This window comes from Meleagris gallopavo, chromosome 1, assembly GCF_905368555.1.
Source record: "Meleagris gallopavo chromosome 1, MGAL_WU_HG_1.1, whole genome shotgun sequence".
Taxonomy (NCBI): Eukaryota; Metazoa; Chordata; class Aves; order Galliformes; family Phasianidae; genus Meleagris; species Meleagris gallopavo.
In genome coordinates this window covers 176,926,725-176,947,621 of record NC_139404.1, presented here as the reverse complement: position 1 = coordinate 176,947,621, position 20,897 = coordinate 176,926,725, and the positions used below count along the sequence as shown (strand labels likewise).

Here is a 20,897-nt window from a genome sequence, read left to right as displayed (position 1 = left end):
CGTAGGCCCCGCCCCTCCCGTGACGTCACGGCAGCCGGGCGCCCATTGGCTGCCGTGGGTGTCGCAGCCGCTTTTCCCCATCGCCGTTTGAAACTCGGCCCAAAATGGCTGCGGCGGGGAGCGGGGCTGAGGCGGCGGCGGCCAGGCTGGAGGGGGCGGGGGAAGAGGAGGAGACGGAGACGGCAGCGGCGGCCGAGGACGGGGAAAACGAGGTCGTGGACGGCGGCGGCGGGGCCGCCGGCGAGAGCGAGGAGGATGAGGAGGAGGAGGAGGACGACGACGACGATGACGTGACGGCGACGACGACGACGACGTGTTCGAAGTGGAGAAGATCCTCGACATGAAGACCGAGGGGGTGAGCGCGCGGCGCCGCCTCCCGTCAGCGCCCACCGCCCTCTGGGGGCCGCGGCGGCACCGGGAGCGGCCGCCGGGCCGTCCGGCGGCGGGAGGGCGGCTCCGGCGGGGATTCGGGTTCCGGCCCCGTCCTCGGCTGCGCGTCGGCCGGGCCGGGTGGGCCCGGGGGGCCGCCGCTGCCCCCGCGCCGCGTGCGGGATGGCCGGGCGCTGCCGGGCAGAGCTCGGGCGTTGCTCGGCCCTGCTCGGGCGGGTGGCTCCGCGGCGCGGGGTTCCGCTGGCAGCCTCGCCGTGTCTTCCCGTCTCGGCCGAAAGAGCGGTTGATCCCCGTGTCTCTTCGCAAACTTCGTTTTTGTCGGCGCTGTGCGCTGTGCTGTGCCCGAGCTGCGGCGATGCCGGGCTGGGCAGCGCGGCTGGGAGAGGGCCGCTCCGAGCAGGAGGACCTTCTCCGGCTGAAATAACGGCTGCCGTGGCCTCCAGGCTCTGTTAGGCGGGACTCTCTTCCCTTCTCTCATTCCGCTGAGAGCAGCCTGCATGTTTTCAGAAGAGTCTTTCACCGAATCACTGAGGTTGGAAAAGATCTCTAAGATCACACAGTCCAACCGATAACCCCCCCCCCCCCCCCGCCTTGCCCACCAACCGCATCCCTCAGTGCTGCATCCACACGTTTCTTGAGCACCTCCAGGGAGGGTGACTGCACAGCACCTCCCTGGGCCGTCTGTGCCACTGCCTCACCGCTCTTCCTGAGGAGAAGATCCTAACGTATAACGCGAACCTCCCCTGGTGCAGCTTAATGCCATTCCTTCTGGTGCTCTCACTGTTACCTCGTGCCCGATTGGCTGAGACCCCCTCCCCTCACCACAGCTGCCTTTCAGGCAGTTGCAGAGAGCAGTAAGTCTCCCCTGAGCCTCCTCCAGACTGAACGATCCCAGTTCCCTCTGCCGCTCTCCATAAGCCTTGTGCTCCAGACCCCTCACAGCTCCATTGCCCTTCTCTGGACATGCTCCAGGGCCTCAGTGTCTTTCAGAAATTCTCTAAATTTCACAAGCAAAAAGTAACAAACACAGCTTTTTAAAAATCTTTGTATTTTCTACTTGTTTGTTTTCAGTAGCTCATATTTTGGTGCTAGGCTTCAGTCAGGATCACACCGGTGTGGAAGTCTACCTGCTCCCGGTGGAGCATCAGAGATACAAAGCACTGATGTTGGGGAACTTTCAAATGAAGAATTGCTTTATGTGTTTATGATGCTGTGGTGGTTTGGTTGTATCTTGGCTGAAATGTCTGTGGCTTGAGAGTATTAAACTGTGAGGTATGAGGTGTTAGCCACAATAGTTAATCTGGCCTGAAAGCACAAGCACTTTTCTTACAGTCAGGGATCTGAAAATCAGTCTCCATGGGGAGGAGGATCATGCTCTGCACACACTTCTGAAGAGCACCAGAATATCTCAGGGAGGTGATCCTGCCCCTCTGCTCTGTGCTGGTGAGGTGTCACCTGCAGTACTGCGTCCAGATGTGGAGTCCTCAGTACAGGAGAGACATGGACCTGTTGGGGCACATCCAGAGGAGGGCCACAGAAATGATCCAAGGGATGGAACACCTCTCTTATGAGGACAGACTGAGAGAGCTGGGGCTGTTCAGCCTGGAGAAGACTCCAAGGAGACCTGAGAGCGGCCTTTCAGTATCTAAAGGGGAGCTACAGTAAAAAAGGGGACAGACTTCAGCAGGGTCTGTAGTGATAGGACAAGGGGAATTGGTTTCAAACTAGAAGAGAGGAGATGTAAATTAGATATAAGGAAGTAGTTTTCTATAGGAAGAGTGGTGAGGCACTGGCACAGGTTGCCCGGAGAGGTGGTGGATGCCCCATCCATGGAGATATTCAGGGTTGGTCTGACAGGGCTCTGAGCAGCCTGATGGAGCTGTAGGTGTCCCTGTTCGTTGCAGGGGGGTTGGACTAGATGGCCTTTGGGGGGTCCACTCCAACTCAATCAATTCTGTTATTCTGTGTATATACTGAGTAACATCTAGATCAATCTGTGCTGTGTACAGGCTAGTGGCAGCTGCTCTGTGCACACAGGGTTGGAGCACATGGCTGCACAGGACATTTACTTGCCCAACATGTGTTGGTCCTGGGGGCTGTGGTTGCTCCAGACCCTTTCTGTGGCTCTCAAATGGGGGCTGTGCTCCTGTACTACAGACATGTAGGGCATGGCAGGTAATCACTCAAGCCTGAAAGGAATGGAAAAAGCTGTATGCTGCATTTGATGGGGCGTATTATGTGCAGTCAGCTTTAGGCTGATGCTTTTCAGGTGCGTTTCAAAACTGGGACAGATGCACAGAGCTGACAAGACAGGCTCTGGGCTCCCGTGCTACATCTGCAGGTGTGGGAACTGGAGGGTGCTGCGTAGAGAAGCTCCTATCAATTCCCATGCTGATACTCTGTGCCTGGCAGTGATGGGTGGGTGGGAGGGACAGCGCTCTGGGGATGAGTCTGGGCTGGGGAGCTGCCTGCTGGCAGGTGAACATGGGCTTGTCCTGCTCCAGGAAAATAGCAACAGAAATTCCGAGTGTTTCAAAAGCTTCTGTACTGCATTAAAATCCCACTGAAGTGACAAGCTGCAAGGCACAGGGTGACGTTCCCCTGGATTTGGGGAACGTTGACTCTGTGCTTTAATGAGCCAAAGGCACCGTTATTATGCTTCTCCAGAGGCATTCTGGTTAACATCTATGATAATTTCTTTTTAGAAAATAAGTTCTGGGATTGTTATGCTACCTTTTGTTTACTATTACATTTTTAATGGAAAAGAGATTTATCTTTTAAAGTTTGCTGCTGGTCATTGTCATACCTCTGTTTAATGAGGCTGCATGGTCAGTGGAGGACGGTGACCACATTGACTCCATGGGATGCGTCTCTGCCATTCAGAGGCTGGTGCAGAAGGCACAGAGTGCTGCTTGCCTGGCTGTGGCAGGCTGTGCTCCCAGCAGGCCTAAAACCTGACATCTCAGCAGGGGAAGGAGTCCACCACCCCAAGGAACAAGAGATTTGGGCTGTTCAATTTATTTAGGAGAAAATCAAGAGATACTTTAGTGAAAAGCTTCCCTCATTACCCCCACCTTTTCTTTTTCTCCTTTTTCTCTTTTTTTCTCTTTTTTTCTCCTTTTTTCTCCTTTTTTCTCCTTTTTTCTCCTTTTTTCTCCTTTTTTCTCCTTTTTTCTCCTTTTTTCTCCTTTTTTCTCCTTTTTTCTCCTTTTTTCTCCTTTTTTCTCCTTTTTTCTCCTTTTTTCTCCTTTTTTTCCTCCTTTTTTCTCCCCTTAATGCTAACAGACTTCTATTCTGACGAAATTACTTAGGATGAAACCACGACAGTTCAGATACTGTTGAAAGAATTGATCTAGGGCTACAATTACAGTCTTTTACTAGTATGTGTGTAACTAACTCAGAGATGCACGTACTCAGGTTTTGTCTGAATCTACATTTGACTTCAAGGGCTCTCGTTTCTCATTGTTGGTATTGCAGTTTATCAAAGGTGGCATTGATTGTAAATCTAACAGATGATAAATTCCAATTTAGAGCTGAGTGAGCAGTGCTACTGTGTAACAAATCTTAAGGTTTGAAATCCTCCTCTTCACCAAAGAGAAGCCACAAGAATTGAGTGGATGGAATAATACTGTGCTGTAACACGTTCAGTGTTGTGGTTCTTTTCTTACAGGGTGTAATCCTGTACAAAGTCCGGTGGAAGGGCTATACCTCTGATGACGATACCTGGGAACCAGAGGTTCATTTGGAAGACTGCAAAGAAGTGCTGTTTGAATTCAGAAAAAAGCTTGTGGACACCAAGACAAAGCCTGTGAAAAAGGACCTTCAGGTGTGTTCCTCCTGCTGTTGTCCTCGGTGGAAGACAGACAGCCTGCCTAGGCTCTTCTAATGGCGGGCATGGGAATGCAGGATGTTTGGGATTTGGAAGTGATGACTTGGATGATCTTTGATCTGAGAGCTTTTTCTTCCAGCAGACTTCAGATATTATTGCTGTTGTGTGGAGGTTTTTCAAATTGACAGGCTTGCTCGTAGAGTCTGAATCCATTTAATATGGCAAATTTAATATGGCTTCATTAGAAACTGAGATGATGATGTATAGTTATTTTAGTTATTTTTTGACAACAAAAGCAACCTCCTTTTCCTGCTCACAGGCTTATTAGCACTGAAGCTGGGTCTGCTCTTTTCACCCTCCTTCTTGAAGCAGATTAATTTAATGAATAAAAAGCAGTAATTCATCAGATAAGAAAATTACAGACAACTTTATTGAAGGAAGGCAATTTTCCCTTGTTTATTTCTGTTTAAATGCTCAGTCGTTTTCAAAATCCTATGTGAGAACCGTTTTTGAAAGCTTGTTTAAATCCATACGTAAATTTTGCAAAATCAAGGCAACTGGTTTTGGTGTAAAAGAGTTGAAATTTAGTTTGGTTCTGGAATTGAACTGCTGGGCATCCAGTTGGTTTGCTTTGCTTCTTTAGATGTTGATTCTCTTTCAGGTAGCCAGTAGTGTGAAGTAATGTAAGAAAGTGAGTTAGAATTGTGCTTACAAACTTTGTGTTTTGGCTGCAAGGGATGTTTAAGAACAGTTTATTTTTCCCACACACAAGCACTGCCATTTTTGTACGGCTTGCATTCAGGTGATACAGTTTAATGGGAAAGTAAATATTTTCTTTTTTTTTCCCCCTACATTTTAGAAATTTTCTCTAAATAATGATGTGTTTGAAGCAGAATCTGATAATGATGGGCAAAGCGAAACAAAAGAGGATGTTTCACCAAAGAAGAAAAAGAAAAAGTCAAGAGAGGGAGAGGATAGAAGTGCGGATGACCTGAAGAAGAAAAAGTCAAAGTCTGCAAAAGTCAAAGAGAAACCCAGGACAGAATGTGACAGTTCCTCAGATATTTTGGGGTTGGATTCAAAACCCAAAAAAAGGACTTCAGAAACAAAGGAAGATTCAAAGGATCCAAAGAAGCAAAGGAAAGAAGATACTAAAGAAGTAAAGAAAAAGAAGGGAGAAGTTAAAGATGTAAAAATAAAAATTAAGGAAGATTCTAAAGAAAGTAAAAAATCACGGAAGGAGAAGCAAGGAGATGCTCAGTTTGACACAGAGCCAAGTACTTTAGACGATGCACTTTTTCAGGAGATTGATAATGAGGATCTACCCTTATGCCCTGAAAATAAAGAGGAAGAACAACAAGTAATATGTGAAAAAGAGAGGTTGGAAGAAGAAATTGCTGAAAAAGATTCCATTGCTGACAGACAGCTTGATGGATCAGCAAGTAATGAAGATGATAATGTCGAGGTTAAGGCTAAGAGAAAGAAGAAAAAAAATCAGAAAATGGAAGATTACAAAGAGGAGGATAGAAAAGTGGAAATCAAAGATACCTATTCAGAGAAGAAAAGCGTGCTCAAAAAGCAGAAAAGTCAAGAAAAGGTGAAAGTGGTGGCTGCAGAGTTGGAGAAAGTGTCAGCTGCTCCCGTGTCGGCACAGAAGGCTGTAAAGATGGGCGCTGAGGAGAGAGGGCACAAATCCATGGAGTCAGGCGAGGAGGTGAGCAGTGTGAGGGCATTGCGGAGCGCTGGGGAGGGGGTTCAGATCAAACACAGCTGAGGCAGAGGTACCTGAAAAGGCTGCTGTTTATGATGGCAAATGGAAACATGAGAGTCTGAAGGTTAATGAGATGGATAAAGCAATTGAAAGGTGCACTGCAGGGTCTACAGGCAGGGTGGAAGAACTGGGTTTTGAACACTAGAAAGAGGGGAGTGCTTTGGGACAGAGGAGTGTCTTAGGTATGAAAATGTGAATCTCTCCTTTGCTATGTGTATGTACTTAAAATGAGAACTTCTGCTCCACAGATGCATGTTGTCCTTTTTAGCCTCTTGTTTCTCCCACCTTCAACCGCTGCCTCAGTTTGGCTTTTGTCTGCTTGCATAGTAAGGCATTCAGTTTTCTAGCAGCTATCCAACTGCACAGTGGAGTATGCTTCCGCACTTGATTTCTCTCAGAAGCCAGCCTCTCGGTGAGACTTTGTGTGTGTTAGTGGCTTTGGAAGAACTGGAATGCTGAAACTGCTTCTAAACCAAATTGGTGGCCCTGCCTGCGGCAGGGGGCTGGAGCTTTTTGATCCTTGAGGTCCCTTCCAACCCAAGCCTTTCTGTGATCTCCCAGATAATTGCCCAGCTTGTCTTGTCTTGTTGGAATTCCTGTGCTGCTTTCAGGAGACTCTGAGTAGCACGACTTGGTGACACATTAATTACAAACGCTGTGCCCCTTCTAACAAACAAGCTAATCAAATACTCGCATACTATTTAATTTCTGCTATTTAATGCAATAATATTTTAAGAAAAACAAGAGGATAAAATAATTTTTAAAAATGTAATTGTGTATGTGGGGAATAAAGGAGTATTTCTAGAATGTTTATAAGGAAAATCTGCTTTTGGAGAATATATCTTACAGCTTCTTCAGACTATTCTGATACAGTTTGTAGTTCTTCAAAAAGAATCATTGGCTGCCCAGAGAAACTCCTTCCTGATTTGTAACTGGGCTGCAGCCATAGTACCTTGGTGTTAATTGGATTATGTCCCACTGCTTCTGAGGCTATCATTCTGTGGTGACGAGTGTCTTTTTTTGTAGGTTCAGCTGCAGTCCTCTGAGACTGTTGTCTGTATGGGGTAGGCACCTTAACGTAAGCAAGTTGATTTGTTTTGGACAGAGAATAGCAATATTGCATGGAGTAACCTCAGAGCTGAGCTACACAAAGTACTCTCTGTGGGAGCTTAGTGGTGAAAGCTCTTCTAAACAAGGTTAAGCAATAGCTGTGGGGCATAGCTGGTTTCACACAGTTATTTAACTCATTTTCTTTACAGCAGTAACTAACTGAAATGGCATGGCCCTTCATTACTCCAAGTATTTTCTCATAGTTTGAGGCCATAGATTCATAAGAGAGCAGCATCAGATAATCAGATACATCCTCGGAATTCTGTTTATTACCAACAGTGTACAAACCCTGTCACCACAAATACGAAGAAATCAGCAGCAGGGAGGGAAGGTTGATTTTCTTACTGCTCTTCAGCCAGCATTCTCACTAGGTGTAGCTTGGAAAGCATTCTGCTTTTTGCCATCCATCTCCTGCATGCTGAAGTGGTGTGTCTGTATGTGGCCAGTTACTGCCCACAGCACCTGTGGGACTCTGTGTGTGTGGGCTCAGTGCAGAGCTTTGGGGTTTGCTGTGTGTCATGAAGTTGTGGGCCCAAGTATATCATTCTTCTGAAAGTAAAGCATGGCCTTTGTTTCAGCTGCCTGACTCTTCTCTGATTACAGAACGTTGTCATGTCAATCTGTGGTACAGTATTCCCTGTTTGGAGTCATTTTGTATGATGAACCCTTTCTTCCTTTTGATTTACCTTCTAAAAATAAACGTGTAAGGTACACTGTGCATCTCATCAACATCAGGAAATCTGGAACAGAACTCAAGTTTTTTAACAGCCCTTGTGCTTAGCAGTATCTGTTAATGTTGTCAGTTGTTTGCTCCTACTGTGGGCACTTGCCTGGAATGATGTCTGTGCTACTGGTTCATAGTGTCTGTCACCAAAAGGCAGAGTTTTGAGGGGAGAGAAGGAAGGTTTCATGATGTACTGAATTCATTTAGTTTTTTACCTTTCTAAAAAATGGCAGCATTAATGATTCTGTGATCACTTAAGGACTTGAATGTTTATTTGTGCCTCTTTGAGCTGTAATCCACTTATTTGGTACCTTGGGATTTCAGCTGTCATATCTCAGTTTTAGTAGAGAGAACACTTCTAAGAGAGGATTCTGGTTTCTACTTGCTTTGGAGTCACGAATGACACACCAGCTAACATTTCAGACTCAGAATATTAAATGGAGTGGTTTCCTGGTGTGTTTTGTCTTTGCTATGTGTCATTTTAGGAAATGGTAACACAGCCTAATTGTAAATGTATGCTGGTTTTGATATGTGCAAGTGCCTCACATGGCTGGGATGCTACAGAACTCAAACTGAAGTTCCCTAATTTGGAAGATCTTTTCTTATTAGTGAAGAAGCCTTCCCAGAGCAGCTCCTGTCTCACCCACTTAATTCGTTTCTTAGGATTGTATCTGTAAGTCTGTTGTCCATAAGATATCGGTAGTGTTATTTTCCACTTTCTCCATACCGCTCTCATTTGATCCTTTTTCTTAATAACAGGAGAAAGAAATAAAGAAAACTGAAATGAAGGAAAAATCTGTAAAAAAAGAGTCTGAAAAAGAAGAAAAGAGCAGAAAAGAACAGAAGGTCCTAAAAAGTAAGTGTTAATTGCTTAAAAGAGAAAGGGAGCACCTTCAGGGCATTCTCCGCTTATTCCTTTAAGGGCAGATACAGAACAACATTTCTAGTACATGCTACAAAAGCAGTTTCTGCTTTCCTTTTAAGAAATGAAAGCATGCTATTTTATGGCTTTGTGAGAAGGCTGCCTGAGGCATGAAAGTTTATAATGCCTGTAATGTTTTTATAGACAAGTCAAGATTTTGCCCTTTTTCATTTAGTATTGTTAACTACCTCACTTTATCACACCAGTGACAGCAATCTTTTTGGGTGAGTTCATCCAACTATTATGTGTTTCCAGAAGCATTTTGATATCATTATAAATACACACTTTGTATTTCTGGAGTTAGCTGGTAGAGGTTCACTTCAGGCAAATTTTATGCCTCTTGCTTTAGCCACTGTAATGGCTTACTGTACAAGCCTCAAAAAATCACAACAAGGTGACTTGAAACATGAAAGATCTGGGTTGGGCTTCTGTTCTTAGTTGTGTGATGGGGTGTTAATGTTACCACTCTTGATCTCAGGAAAATTCTCAGTGAATTTTCTGCTTTTGGCATTCTGAATGGGTATAGGAAGAGCTGTGGTGCTTCAAAAGCTATTGGCAAAGAAACAGCTTTCACTTAAAGGACAATAGATGCTAACAGCTCAAGAAAAGTAGCCAGCAGATGATTAATTCCTGCTCTGTATACAGCACGTGTTCTTTGGTTGTCACAGGTACTGAAACATTTTTTCAAAGTGGTAATTTATGCATAATTCTAAATTAAATTTCTTAAGAAGTTAATACTAAGTAAAAAGCAGTCAGAGCCCAGACTTACCAGGGTCACTGAAGGTGAACTTGCTGTCCCTGATTTTGGCTTTTTTGTTAAGCTTGCTCCTGTGCTTCAGCAGTGATTAACTTAGGAAGAGAGGATAGACCTTTACTAAATGGACACTTACTTAAACTTTGTTATATAAAAGCCTTCAGTGGCTCAAGAAGTCATTCTTGGTAACTGTCTTAATGTTCTAGGCTACAAGGACATCAAAAGTGCACTTGACATGTTTAATGTAGCTTCAGAAGAAAAAAAGGAATGCTCTGAGAATAACTGCAAAAGAGAAGAACCCTCGCTAGAATATAAATTCATAGAAGAATTAAAATTAAAAGACAGCAAAGTGCACAAGGAGAGGAGGATAAAAGATGAAGCAGAAACATGGAATTACGTTGCTGCAGGAGGTGGTCGAGAAGCAGTGGATGTGTGTCAAGTGGAGAACTCTGGTGAGCTGTAGAACGAAATCTAGGAGAAAGATGAGCGCTTGCATTTAATATTAACTCCATTCCTGCTTGCATCTTTTAATGTGCAGTTCTTACTACCCCAGGAGGCTGAACCAGTATTTTCTTGTGAAAGTCTTGCTAATTTTTGAGCCTATCAGCGTGTTCCCAGTATATTCCTGCTGTTATAGTTATGGAGTGTTTGCCATCTCTGATCACTTCAGCCTAATGTCATGGAACAAACAAGTGGCTTCTTTCAAGTAAAAGCCTTTTTTGTGCTTGCAACACAGCTTTCATTGTTTAGAATCATTTCACGTTGGCTTCCAAAGTCTGTTTGAATGAAAAATAGTATGTTGTGCTGCTGCCTGCTGAAGTAATGGCAAGCAGTGAATGATTAGGGAGTTTAAAAGTTATTTATTTTATTGTTTTCTTTTATAAACATGATAGATGGCAAGCAACAAGTTTTGAGTTTGGGTATGGACATGCAATTAGAATGGCTAACGCTAGAAGACTTTCAGAAGCATCTCGATGGAGAAGATGAGAATCACATCTCAGCAGAACCAATATCCAGTAGTAAGTAGTTGTTGGGAGGACTGGACTTTCCTTATCCAGCATCTCAAAGTGAGATATGCTTTACCTGCATTAAATTTATTTTCTAGCACTCCTGAGGGATGCCGTCAAAAGTGGAGATTATATGACAGTAAAGATGGCACTTTCTTCAACTGAAGAATATAATCTGGATCAAGAGGTAACTTTTCCATAATAGAGTTATTGAGTGAGGGAGTGTACAAATTTGGACTGTTTGAGAGGTTCTCTCTTGTTGACCAGTAGCAGATTTAATAGGAAAAGCACAGTGGGTGAAAGAGGAGCACAAAGTTAAAGGCATCAGTATTTGTTCCCCATTTCCTTGAAAGAAGTAAATTTTCATAGAAGCACCTTGTAGCTGGAACTGCACCAAATTTGCCCATTTTTGAGAATTGAAGTCCATCATTTTAAGGACTGTTCATCATGCTAAAACTTCTCTTGCATGGTAGAACAGAAGATGCCAAGTGAACTGTTGAGGCAGGCATGTGCTTTTTGAATTGTAGTGTGTGGTGGGAAATGTAAAAGCGAGTGAGGGGAGAGTGGCTGCTCACAGAAATCTCTTCGTATTTTTACTCAGTTAAAATCCAAAAGCAGTGTTGTGGTAGTAGCTGGCTCAGGCCCTTGGGCTTTTTCTCCAGCACTTGCCAATTTCTTTTTCCACTGTCTCGCTCTTTTCCCCGCTGTCCCATACCTTGCTGCCTCTTATTCTGGCTCATTCTGATTTCCTTCATATTTCTGGAGCTCAGCGTGATGTTTGTGAGTGAGAGGAGTCTGTGGTGATAATTTGTCAGTGTCTGGCAGCTGTGTGTGAAGAGGGGAGGAGAATCTTGTGAAACCTGTGGCTATGTTTGCATTCTTTGTCTTGCGGCTGTGATCTATCTTCAGATATTTGATTTTTATGGTGATGATTGACGTCGTTGCAGGATTCCAGTGGAATGACTCTAGTAATGCTCGCTGCTGCTGGTGGGCATGACGACCTCCTCCGCGTCCTAATCAGGAAGGGAGCTAAAGTTAATGGCAGGCAGAAAAATGGAACAACTGCATTGATACACGCAGCTGAAAAGGTTGGCTCGGTCACTGTCATATTTGTAGTTCGTGACTCTTTTGTTTAAATTAAAAATGGTATCCTTTTTTTTCCACCTCCCGTGGGCGATCCTTAAATAATTAGCAGGATACAGCAGGATGACCATCACTGCATAATATTGGTGGCTGTGGTTACTGTAGGCTAAATAAATTCTGTAGGTGACAGTAAAACCTGTCTATGTAGGGAATATCACAGGGCAATTGGAAGGAAGGCTGATGCAAGGGCTATCTCTAAATTTCTCTTTCATGGGGCTGAAGTTCTTGCAGTAGAATTGCTTGTTTTCTTTGGATAGGCAGGATCCAGACTTGTGAAACTTGGAGACCAAATCTCTGATTAAGCAGAGTTTGCTAATTGAGAGCAGAGGAATAGAGGTAGTGACAAGCTCTGCTCGATCTAAGGCCACCTTGACTTGACTGCTACATTAAAGGATGTTTGGTGGTTTCAAGTTGGTTCACTTACTTCCCCAGGTAGAGGAGGTATGTGGCCAAAAGGGAACTTGATTCCTGTTCGGCGATTAATGCAAACATACTGCTTGGTTTTGGGTCTTTTTCTTTTTCCCCTGGGGTGTTTGTTATTACAAGGTTAAGTAAAAAGTAAGAATTGTAAATGCTCATGGCATTTGCCTCAGTCTGAATTGATCTTTATGAGCAATGAAAGAGAACAGCATCAATTCTGACATGCATCATGCTTGTGTTTTAAAATGAAAACTGAATATGTTATACCTACTTGTCTTCTGGTTTCATTTGTTGTTTTTTTTAAAGAATTTTCTAACAACAGTAGCTATTCTTCTGGAAGCTGGAGCATTTGTGAACATGCAGCAGAGCAGCGGTGAAACTGCATTAATGAAGGTAAACTCAGTTATTTATCCTGATGTGATTTAGTTTGGCAGTTATTGTTGATTATTCATACAGAAGACAGAAGTTTATTTTCAGAGTTGATTTAGCTGGGACATACACTACATTTGAAATACAAGTACTGCTCTCAGTTACATGAGGCAGTGTTTTAGTTGCTTGGTTTTTTCTAGCTTACTGTTGTATCTCAACAGCACAATGCAGGGTTAAGTGTGGTTTGGTTTCTTCTGCTGCTTGGGTCAAAGAAATGTGGGGATGCTCCTGAAAGTGAAATAATGTCTATGAACAGGAAAATAAAAACTGTAGAGATGAAGCCCACTTGAATATACTGTGATTGGCCTCTGTCTTTACAGGAGAATGGTGTTCTGTCATTGTTGTTTGGTTGGTTTTTATTTTATTGTAATGGGAAAATTCTAAGACCCTTGAAGCAGTCTGTGCCCTTCTTAATAGGTTTTTGGTTTATATCTGTTAATTCCGCCAAAGTTTGTGTTCCTGGTGAACTTGCTGTATTTTTTGAAGGCTGTTTAAGGCAATTTGTTTACAGAAGAGATTACAAGAACTCTTCTGTTCCAGACAATGTGGTGTTGTTTCTCTGTTAACCTGCCCAAGGCTTAGGGAATTCACGTCTTCTGTACAGAAAATAGTGACGCACTTGTGGTTTCCTCTGTCACCGATGTCCAAAATCTCTCCGTTATTTGACTACCTCCATGAACCTCAGTTTTGACCTTCATAGTTTTTCAAGGGTATTTTCTTAGTGTTTGATGCACAGCTCTGCATACCCTCTAATTGAAGCCCGTGGAGCCTTACTCCACGTATTTGTTCTGCTGTGCAGATATGAAGAGTAGTGTCTTCATTTCCAGTAAGTTACTAGAACAAGTTCAGCTGTGTCTCAATAAACATAGAAGTGCATTTATCAGGACACTCTTACTTAACTGTAGGAGTTGGTTCTTATCTCTAAAAAGAGGCGAAAAAAGTCTCAACACTTTCTCTTTTTTTCTTTTTGTTTTATCTGTTAAGGGTGAATGTTGGTTTTGGTTTTGTTTGTCAAACCAAAGATTATGGATTGAAAAAGTACATATGAAAGTTCAGGTCTCAAATAAATGTCAGTTGATGACTTCTGAAAGGCTTCATAAGGATATTCTGTATTGAGGTACTTGGAAAGAGGTCAAGAGCATGCTTGCATTCTTCAAAGCAAAGCTTTCTTTAGATTTTCCAGTGCCTTTTTCAAGTCTTCGCCTAAACACCTGGGCATTCTTGCTGTAGGCAATGCTGACAGCTTTGGGCATGCATGCAGTTAATACAGTGACTGTCTAACATAATAAAGTGACACTGTGAGGCAAATTCCATTCCTTTTCTGAAGTAACATTTAACTGACATTCCTAGAAACAGACACTGTGTTCCTTCAGTCATTCTGAATGCTTCTACAGAAATCCATTTATTCGGACCAGCTTATATGTAGTGCACTGTTGCAGATTAGATCTTTTCAAAGAGCTTAGTTTCTTTTAAATTAAGTCCATTTGGTCACCCCAGTGTTGCTTCTGTGGGATCAGGTACATTGTGATTTGTTAGCATTCACCGGGCGATTGCTTAAACTTGTTTTCTGAGTCGTAACTTTGGATTGAAATGTGTTTCTGCAGTCCTGCTTTCTTCAGTGTCACGCTCTTCTTTAATGGGATTTGTGGTGTTGTCCATTCTCCCTTCTTGTTGCTTGGCACAGGCATGTAAAAGAGGAAATTCGGACATTGTGCGACTTATGATTGAAAGCGGAGCGGACTGTAACATTTTGTCAAAGCATCAGAACAGTGCACTGCATTTTGCTAAGCAGTGTAACAATGTCCTGGTGTACGAACAGCTCAAGAGTCATTTGGAAACGTGAGTAAACTGTACTTGGAAGTTTGGCCTGGGGAAGTGTGAATTAACTGTGCGTGTAATCTTGGGTTAAGCTGGGGAGAGGTTTTGGGAAGAAAGTATGGGAAGTATGGAGTATGCCAGTTCTTCCCCACCTTCTAAGAAGGAAATCATGGTATGTTGTATGGGAGCTGTTGAGTCACGGTCTGAACCACTGGTTGATCACCTGAGGAAAGGAGTGGGTCAGCCGTGGGAGCACAGGTGAAAGCAGTTCAGCTGTGTGATCAGAAGGGGTGGAGCCTGGCTGCACCTCTCCTATACCCCATTTAAGGGCTGACTGCCACTGGGGAAGAATCTCTTTCTGGAGATCCCTCCTCTGTGGGGTCTTTCCAGAAACCTAGATCGGTGGATACAGGTGAGCATTCCTTCCCTCTTTGTTTCTTTTCCCATTTTCACCACGATAATCTTTCTAGCTGTAACACCAACTGTAGTATGTGTTCAGTTAGGCTTTTGAAGGCAACAGAAAGTATTGGCACATAAAGCTTGGCACGTGCTGTTCAGTGAACTTAATCTTTCTTTCATTCACTGTTCAATGCTTTCTCCAGTCCATCTGCTATTTAAAATCTGTCATCAAATGTGTTTTGTAAGATCTTGAACGTATAACTTTACCAGTGAAATGTCAGGTGAAACTAAATAGTGGTAAGTGTGAAGTGATGTCTGTGGGGTACTACCAAAGTAATGAGCAAAATGGCTCCTACCAGTTGAGAAAGCTTCTATGCTCATCATAATCAGTGCTTCTTTTCAATCAGAAAGGAAGCCAATGTAGGAGTAGTGTAGCTGAAAGTAAAATCTAAATCCACGTTGCCTGAACATCTTAAATAGCACATCCCATTTTGGCTACCCTGTTGAAAGAACAGATGAAGAAAAAAGGTGGAAGGAAAATAGAGATCATCAGAGATAGAGGAGCTTCAGTGAGCAGACAGAATGAGGTGAGCATGTCCCCCTGGGACAGATTAAAAGCTCAAAATCCTTCTGAAGAATGGAGAAAATAAGGGGGGAGGGGAGGAGCAGTATGAAACATAAGGCATGTTCCAGAGGCCATCCATTAAAATGATCGATAGATTAGAAACAGGGAGATATTTTTTGCCCAGGAAAGCTGAATTATGGATCTCATTGCAGAATGTTATGGTCACAGTTGTATAGGAGTTAAGAAGGGATTGAGTAAATCTGCAGAGGTGTACTTTGGCTGCAGTGTCTGATGCTGGATGTTTCCAAACCAGATGGCTGGAATCTGGGACAGCGCACCACAAAGACACCTGTGATTTCCCTTAGCTTGGTCTGAAAGCTGAGCCAGGTGGGCTCCTGGGCTTGTGTTGATGTGGCATTCTGGTGGTTTCTTTCCAGTGGAAAACAAGGTCAGGGTTTGGTGGACGATGGTCTGGTGCAGCACAGAGGGGAACCAAGCTTGCAGTAATGGCTCAGGAGGCTGCAAGGCTAAGAGGAGCTTTCTGAAGTGCAGTACTTAGCAACTGGCTCCTAGAAGTGCCAGCTACTGCTGGTTAACTCAGTGTCTCTTCTGAAGGCCAGGCCGTGTGCTTACACAAGCAGCCCCCCTACCCCTGCCAAATAGCCTCCACCTCCCAAACTATCTAAAGGATGGGACTGTTGCTTTTTTTAGGGATGTGGTTAGTGGGCATGGTGGTGATAGGCTGACAATTGGACTAGATGATCTTAGTGGTCTTTTCCAACCTTATTGATCTGTGGTTTTAATAAAGCTTAATTTGGGAATTGCATTACACTAATAGTATGACCAATAAAAGGAGTGATTTGTTTTACCCTGTACTGGCAGTCATTTTACGGGGGGAAGCAGTTGCCTGTTCCCATTCAGCCCGTGGTGCCTACTGGTGTTCCAGCAACACCTTTCTACATAAAGAAGTATGTGGTTACTGAGACTTCTGGCGTCTGCTGTAGTGTGCTTGTCCACAAAAGTGAAACGCTGAGGCCTGACAGATGGAATTTCACAAACAGGTCTCTGAGAAAATGTTTTATTAACAAAACGTTGGGACCTGGGGCTCATCTGTACATAAATGTAGGTGATAAAGTCCTGACAACTGGGAATGCAGAAAGGAAATCTGGAATCGTTCTTTGTATAATCTCTCTTCAAGACTGTCTGCTGAAGTAATGATACTGTGTGAAGTACAGGCCTCGCTTGTTTCCTCATGTAGACTCTCAAGAGTAGCAGAAGATACCATCAGGGACTATTTTGAAGCTCGCCTTGTTTTGCTGGAGCCAGTCTTCCCAATTGCTTGTCACCGTCTCTGTGAAGGGCCGGACTTCTCCACAGACTTCAACTATAAACCTCCACAGAACGTGCCAGAAGGTAGGGATCTTGCTGTGTGGTGGTTCTGCTTGTCTGTACTTTAATTAAAAAAAAAAAAAGTGCATTAAGAATCTGCCCTTTTGTCTTAATTATCTGCTGTATGAAATGCATGACATGTTGTAAAACAGCACGTGATATTAATGGTGCTCCCTATATTCAGGTTGTGGAATGCAGGAGTAATATTTTCATGCATTGTGGGTGAAATACTGCTTAAACTGGGATTTTGAGGTGTTTGTCCAGTTTTTATTTGTTCAGAGTTGTAAACATCTCATTTTTTATGATACACTTTACTGAATTAGGAAGCATTATGTAAATTTATATATTAAAATGGGGTACTTGTATGTACTGAATATTGTTGCTTATTGAATTTCAGTGCAGATCATAAACACCCATACTTGACTGAGCTTAGCACTCCTTACCAAGAGAAAAGATAAGCCAAACTACACGATGTTCCCAAACTACAGATGCATCTGTTTTTGCTTTCCTTTCTGATTCCTGCATAAGGTTTATTTTGCTGCCAGAACCCCTCAGCCTTGTGAGCAGCTCAGTTGTGTTCTCTGCTTGGGCTCACTGGCTTGGGAGATTGGATTTCTACGTATTGCTTCGATGCTCCTTTGGAGTTTAATATTTATACAGACACTAAAGGTACCTTGCTGCTTGCATTCAAGTTTGGTGTTTCCAATTGCTCTAAATCATGGATCCCATTTCAGCTTTGTGTGACTGAATTGCCTTCCCTTCTAGGATCTGGAATTCTTCTCTTTATTTTCCATGCAAATTTCTTTGGTAAAGAAGTTGTTGCTCGGCTCTGTGGACCATGCAGTGTACAAGCTGTGGTTTTAAATGACAAATTCCAGCTCCCTGTATTTTTGGTAAGTATTTTTCATCTGACTAATTGGCTGTAAAACTGTCTGCAGAACAGCCTGGCAGATGTTAGAGCCAGATGTTAGAATTGGATTTTGAGTACTACAGTGGTTTTTAATTTTGAAATGAAACTTTTTTTTTTTTTTTTTTTTTAATATGGAGAGGAGTGCACAGCCTGTAGGCAGTAGATTCCATAGAGAGTTAAATAAAAGGCAGGGCTGCAGCTGTGGGCCCCCTGCTCTGCGTGTCTTTGCTGGAGCCCAGGTTGGGCCAGGGTGAGGCAGAGGGCCTTGCTGTCCTGTGACTGAGTGATGCCAGAGCTGAGGTTTTGGGTAGAAAAGTGAGAATTCGGCATCCGAAGGAGTATCCTTTCTCCAGCTCACCTTGCTTCTCTGCCTTTTAACACAAATTCTTTAGTGTAATCATTTTAATGACATTTTAATGAGTCATGTAAATTTATTGTTTTTTTTTTTTCCATTAAATGTATCACTGTCCACACACTTACGTCCTCTTCTCTGTGATTGCAGATTGCACTAAAAGTTCTCTGCAATGTACACAACTTTTAAATATATATATATATTTATATGTTTAAATTTATATAAATGTATATATACTTAAATTTGCCCCCAAACAACCATAGTTTGTCATATTCTTTGACTCACGTGGCACTTTGGACCGTATCCTGCCATTAACTTTGTCAATTCTCTTTTCCTTTTAGGACAGTCACTTTATTTATTCCTTCAGCCCAACTGCAGGCCTTAACAAGCTTTTTATCCGGCTAGCAGAAGCTCCTACAGCCAAGGTACAAAATGCTTTCACTTGTGTATGCTGATCTGATGCCCCATCCCTGGAGGCACTCAAGGCCAGGCTGGATGTGGCTCTGGGCAGCCTGGTCTGGTGGTTGGTGACCCCGCACATAGCAGGGGGCTGAAACTCGATGATCATTGTGGTCCTTTTCACACAGACCATTCTATGATTCTGTGATCTGCTGTGCTGTAACTCCTGTAATCTGTGTGCTTGCAGTTAAACATGCCACATTGTTTGTTGGATGCTCCCATCTTCATGTCAAACCTGTGTTTGCTTTTACAGGTGAAGCTGCTAATAGGAGCATACAGAGTGCAGCTGCAGTGACCTCACAATTGCGAGCCTGTTGAGTGGCCTGACAGCTTTGGGATATACTTCTGAGTCCTCTGTTTAGAGACTGACAAAGCAGTTTGGAACTTCTTGGCACCACACTCTTAGTCCCAAGTTCCCATGTTCATGTTGTTTGTTGGCAGTCATACAGGAAAGTACGTGTTGGAGAGCAGCTGAATACGCTGTGCTGGTTGGGACAAGGTTGTCAGCTCTTTTTTGATTTGTACAGACATAGATGTAAGTATTTGTGCCAATACATACAATGCTGTCTTTCTTTAACTTGTTGAGTCCAGACTGCATATTTCAGCTTTTCCACAATGTGGAACGGTGCATACAAGAACTATTTAAGGTAACTAAGTGAAATGTCTTGTTTTTTTTTTTTAAATAGAAGGATCTTTTCCATTTGTAAACTACAGTTTTCTACTTACTCAAATAACTGAAATGTTTCAGTGTAAAATGCGGGACTATTGTATTCTCAGAGCAGTGGGCAGGAATTATACCTGAAAGCCCCTGCATCGCTTAACCATGAACTGCTGGAGGTCATGTTCTGGTTTGAAATTCTTCCTGCAGTTGTTTCCTGGTGACAGAGCAGGAGTGATTGCCTATGTGAAAGCCCTGAGTGATTCCCTTTGAACAGACAGTTAAGTCTGCAGGAGTGAATAGGGATGTCCAGATAGGCTCAGTGAGTAGAGCACTGTGGTCGGATTCCTAGTTACATCAGTGCTTTAAAACTAATCTTGTGTTAGAGAAGCAACTGATAGTTATACAGGCATCTTAACTTTGGAGTTGTTAGTCAAGTGGCATGTGAGAAAACAAATAGCTGGAACTAGCAAACCAGAAAACGTGTTAACTGCTAACTTAACTGTGGGCAGTGCTTTCCTAGGTGGCTAAAAGGTACAGAGAAGTTCAGATGTTTTCAGCCTGACTGAGAGCAGGTGCTGCCCTCTCATTCAGAACTCAGTTCCTGTGTGCAAAGAGCTGCTATCTATCTTTTCATTTCTTTAATTAAGTGACCGTTTTATCAGATGACAGCAGTTCTGCAATGGTTCTGTGCTGTAATATACAAATGTAATACTTCTGCCTGAAGTACAGAGTATTTTTCTTTGTAAATTAAACAACATCTTGAAAAGTAAAGGAAAGAAAAATAGATTGTGCCTTTGCTGTTCTGGTTGCCACGAGTAGTTTACATGACTCTATGTGCCTATATTGCTTAAGAAACTATTGGGGATAAATAATGTATTTGCACCATTTTGATGGTGAGCACTTGGTTGTACCCTTTTAAGAACTGTGACTTTATATTAAAACTTTCAGCTTACCACTTTTAAGTTCTGGTTCTTGAAAGTTTAAAACTTTCATACGAAGAGATGCCAAATCTTAGTACTGAAGCACACTATCAATCATCTGTCTCAGTGTTGTGGAACGATACATTTTCTGTGTAAAACTACACCAGCACCATGACATGCTCATTTCTGGTGTCATTCAAGGCAGTCAATCAAGCAGATTGATGGATGTGTTAACAAGTCTGAATTTTGAACAATTTGTTACCTGCATCTCTCTGAAACTTGTGATACCTCACTCTCCTATGCATAAACACTGCAGTGCACAGAAAGCGCTGCCTGAGAATCAGGATTGTCCCTACCAGCAGCTGCTGGTTTTCTTCTGAATTTCAAAGTGTAGGTATTAGGAAATAGTCATGGAAGATGAATGTGGATAGGAGACAGTCTTCAGCATTTCCTTAGGGTCGATGGACAGCTTTCCTGTGGTTACTGTTTCCTTGGCTGTCCCTGCAGTGTATGCTTAGGAGTACGTGTGTACAGTGTGCCTCAGGGAGGGGGCTGAGCTCTAAAGGACTGTGCAGGTGGGCCCAAAAAGGTTTTGAACAGGTGTCCATGTAATTATCTCAAAGCAGTGCAGAACTGCTACACAGTCTAACTGAAATGTTGCTCCAAGAGTTGACATAGCAAGTAAGTTGTCAGAGGTGGTGCTGAGAGTGGTGGGTGGTGTTGGTCTGCTAGGGCTGTTGTCAAGTTTAATACTTCTTCCTGTCTTGACAAGCTCAAGGTGCAGAAGGGAGTCTTAGAGGAAGGAGGAAGAAAACCTGTGTTCATAACATTGTTACTGAGGGATGGATTTTGCAGCCATCTTCCTCTTCTGATAGTGACATAAGTTCTAGATTCCTACTGAAGAGATGTGAAAAATGTTCAACGC

General features: G+C 43.2%; 2 protein-coding genes across 2 annotated transcripts in view; one reads left to right on the top strand and one right to left on the bottom strand.

Annotated features, from left to right (window-relative positions):
- Positions 1 to 72: 72 nt before the first annotated feature.
- Positions 73 to 20,014, top strand: MPHOSPH8 (M-phase phosphoprotein 8). Its single transcript, XM_085216230.1, has 15 exons — positions 73 to 269; positions 302 to 355; positions 4,061 to 4,216; positions 5,079 to 5,933; positions 8,584 to 8,680; positions 9,707 to 9,952; positions 10,394 to 10,519; positions 10,606 to 10,694; positions 11,455 to 11,595; positions 12,377 to 12,463; positions 14,184 to 14,338; positions 16,540 to 16,694; positions 17,436 to 17,563; positions 18,274 to 18,357; positions 18,645 to 20,014. The coding sequence occupies exons 1-15, from the start codon at positions 105 to 107 to the stop codon at positions 18,684 to 18,686; spliced, it is 2,580 nt and encodes an 859-aa protein (XP_085072356.1). The 5' UTR covers positions 73 to 104; the 3' UTR covers positions 18,687 to 20,014.
- Positions 16,344 to 20,897, bottom strand: part of PSPC1 (paraspeckle component 1) — a 65,326-nt gene continuing 60,772 nt past the window's right edge. The window contains exon 12 of the transcript XR_014881101.1: positions 16,344 to 16,732. The gene's annotated coding sequence lies outside the window, so the exon portion shown is untranslated. The remainder of the gene's footprint in view (positions 16,733 to 20,897) is intronic.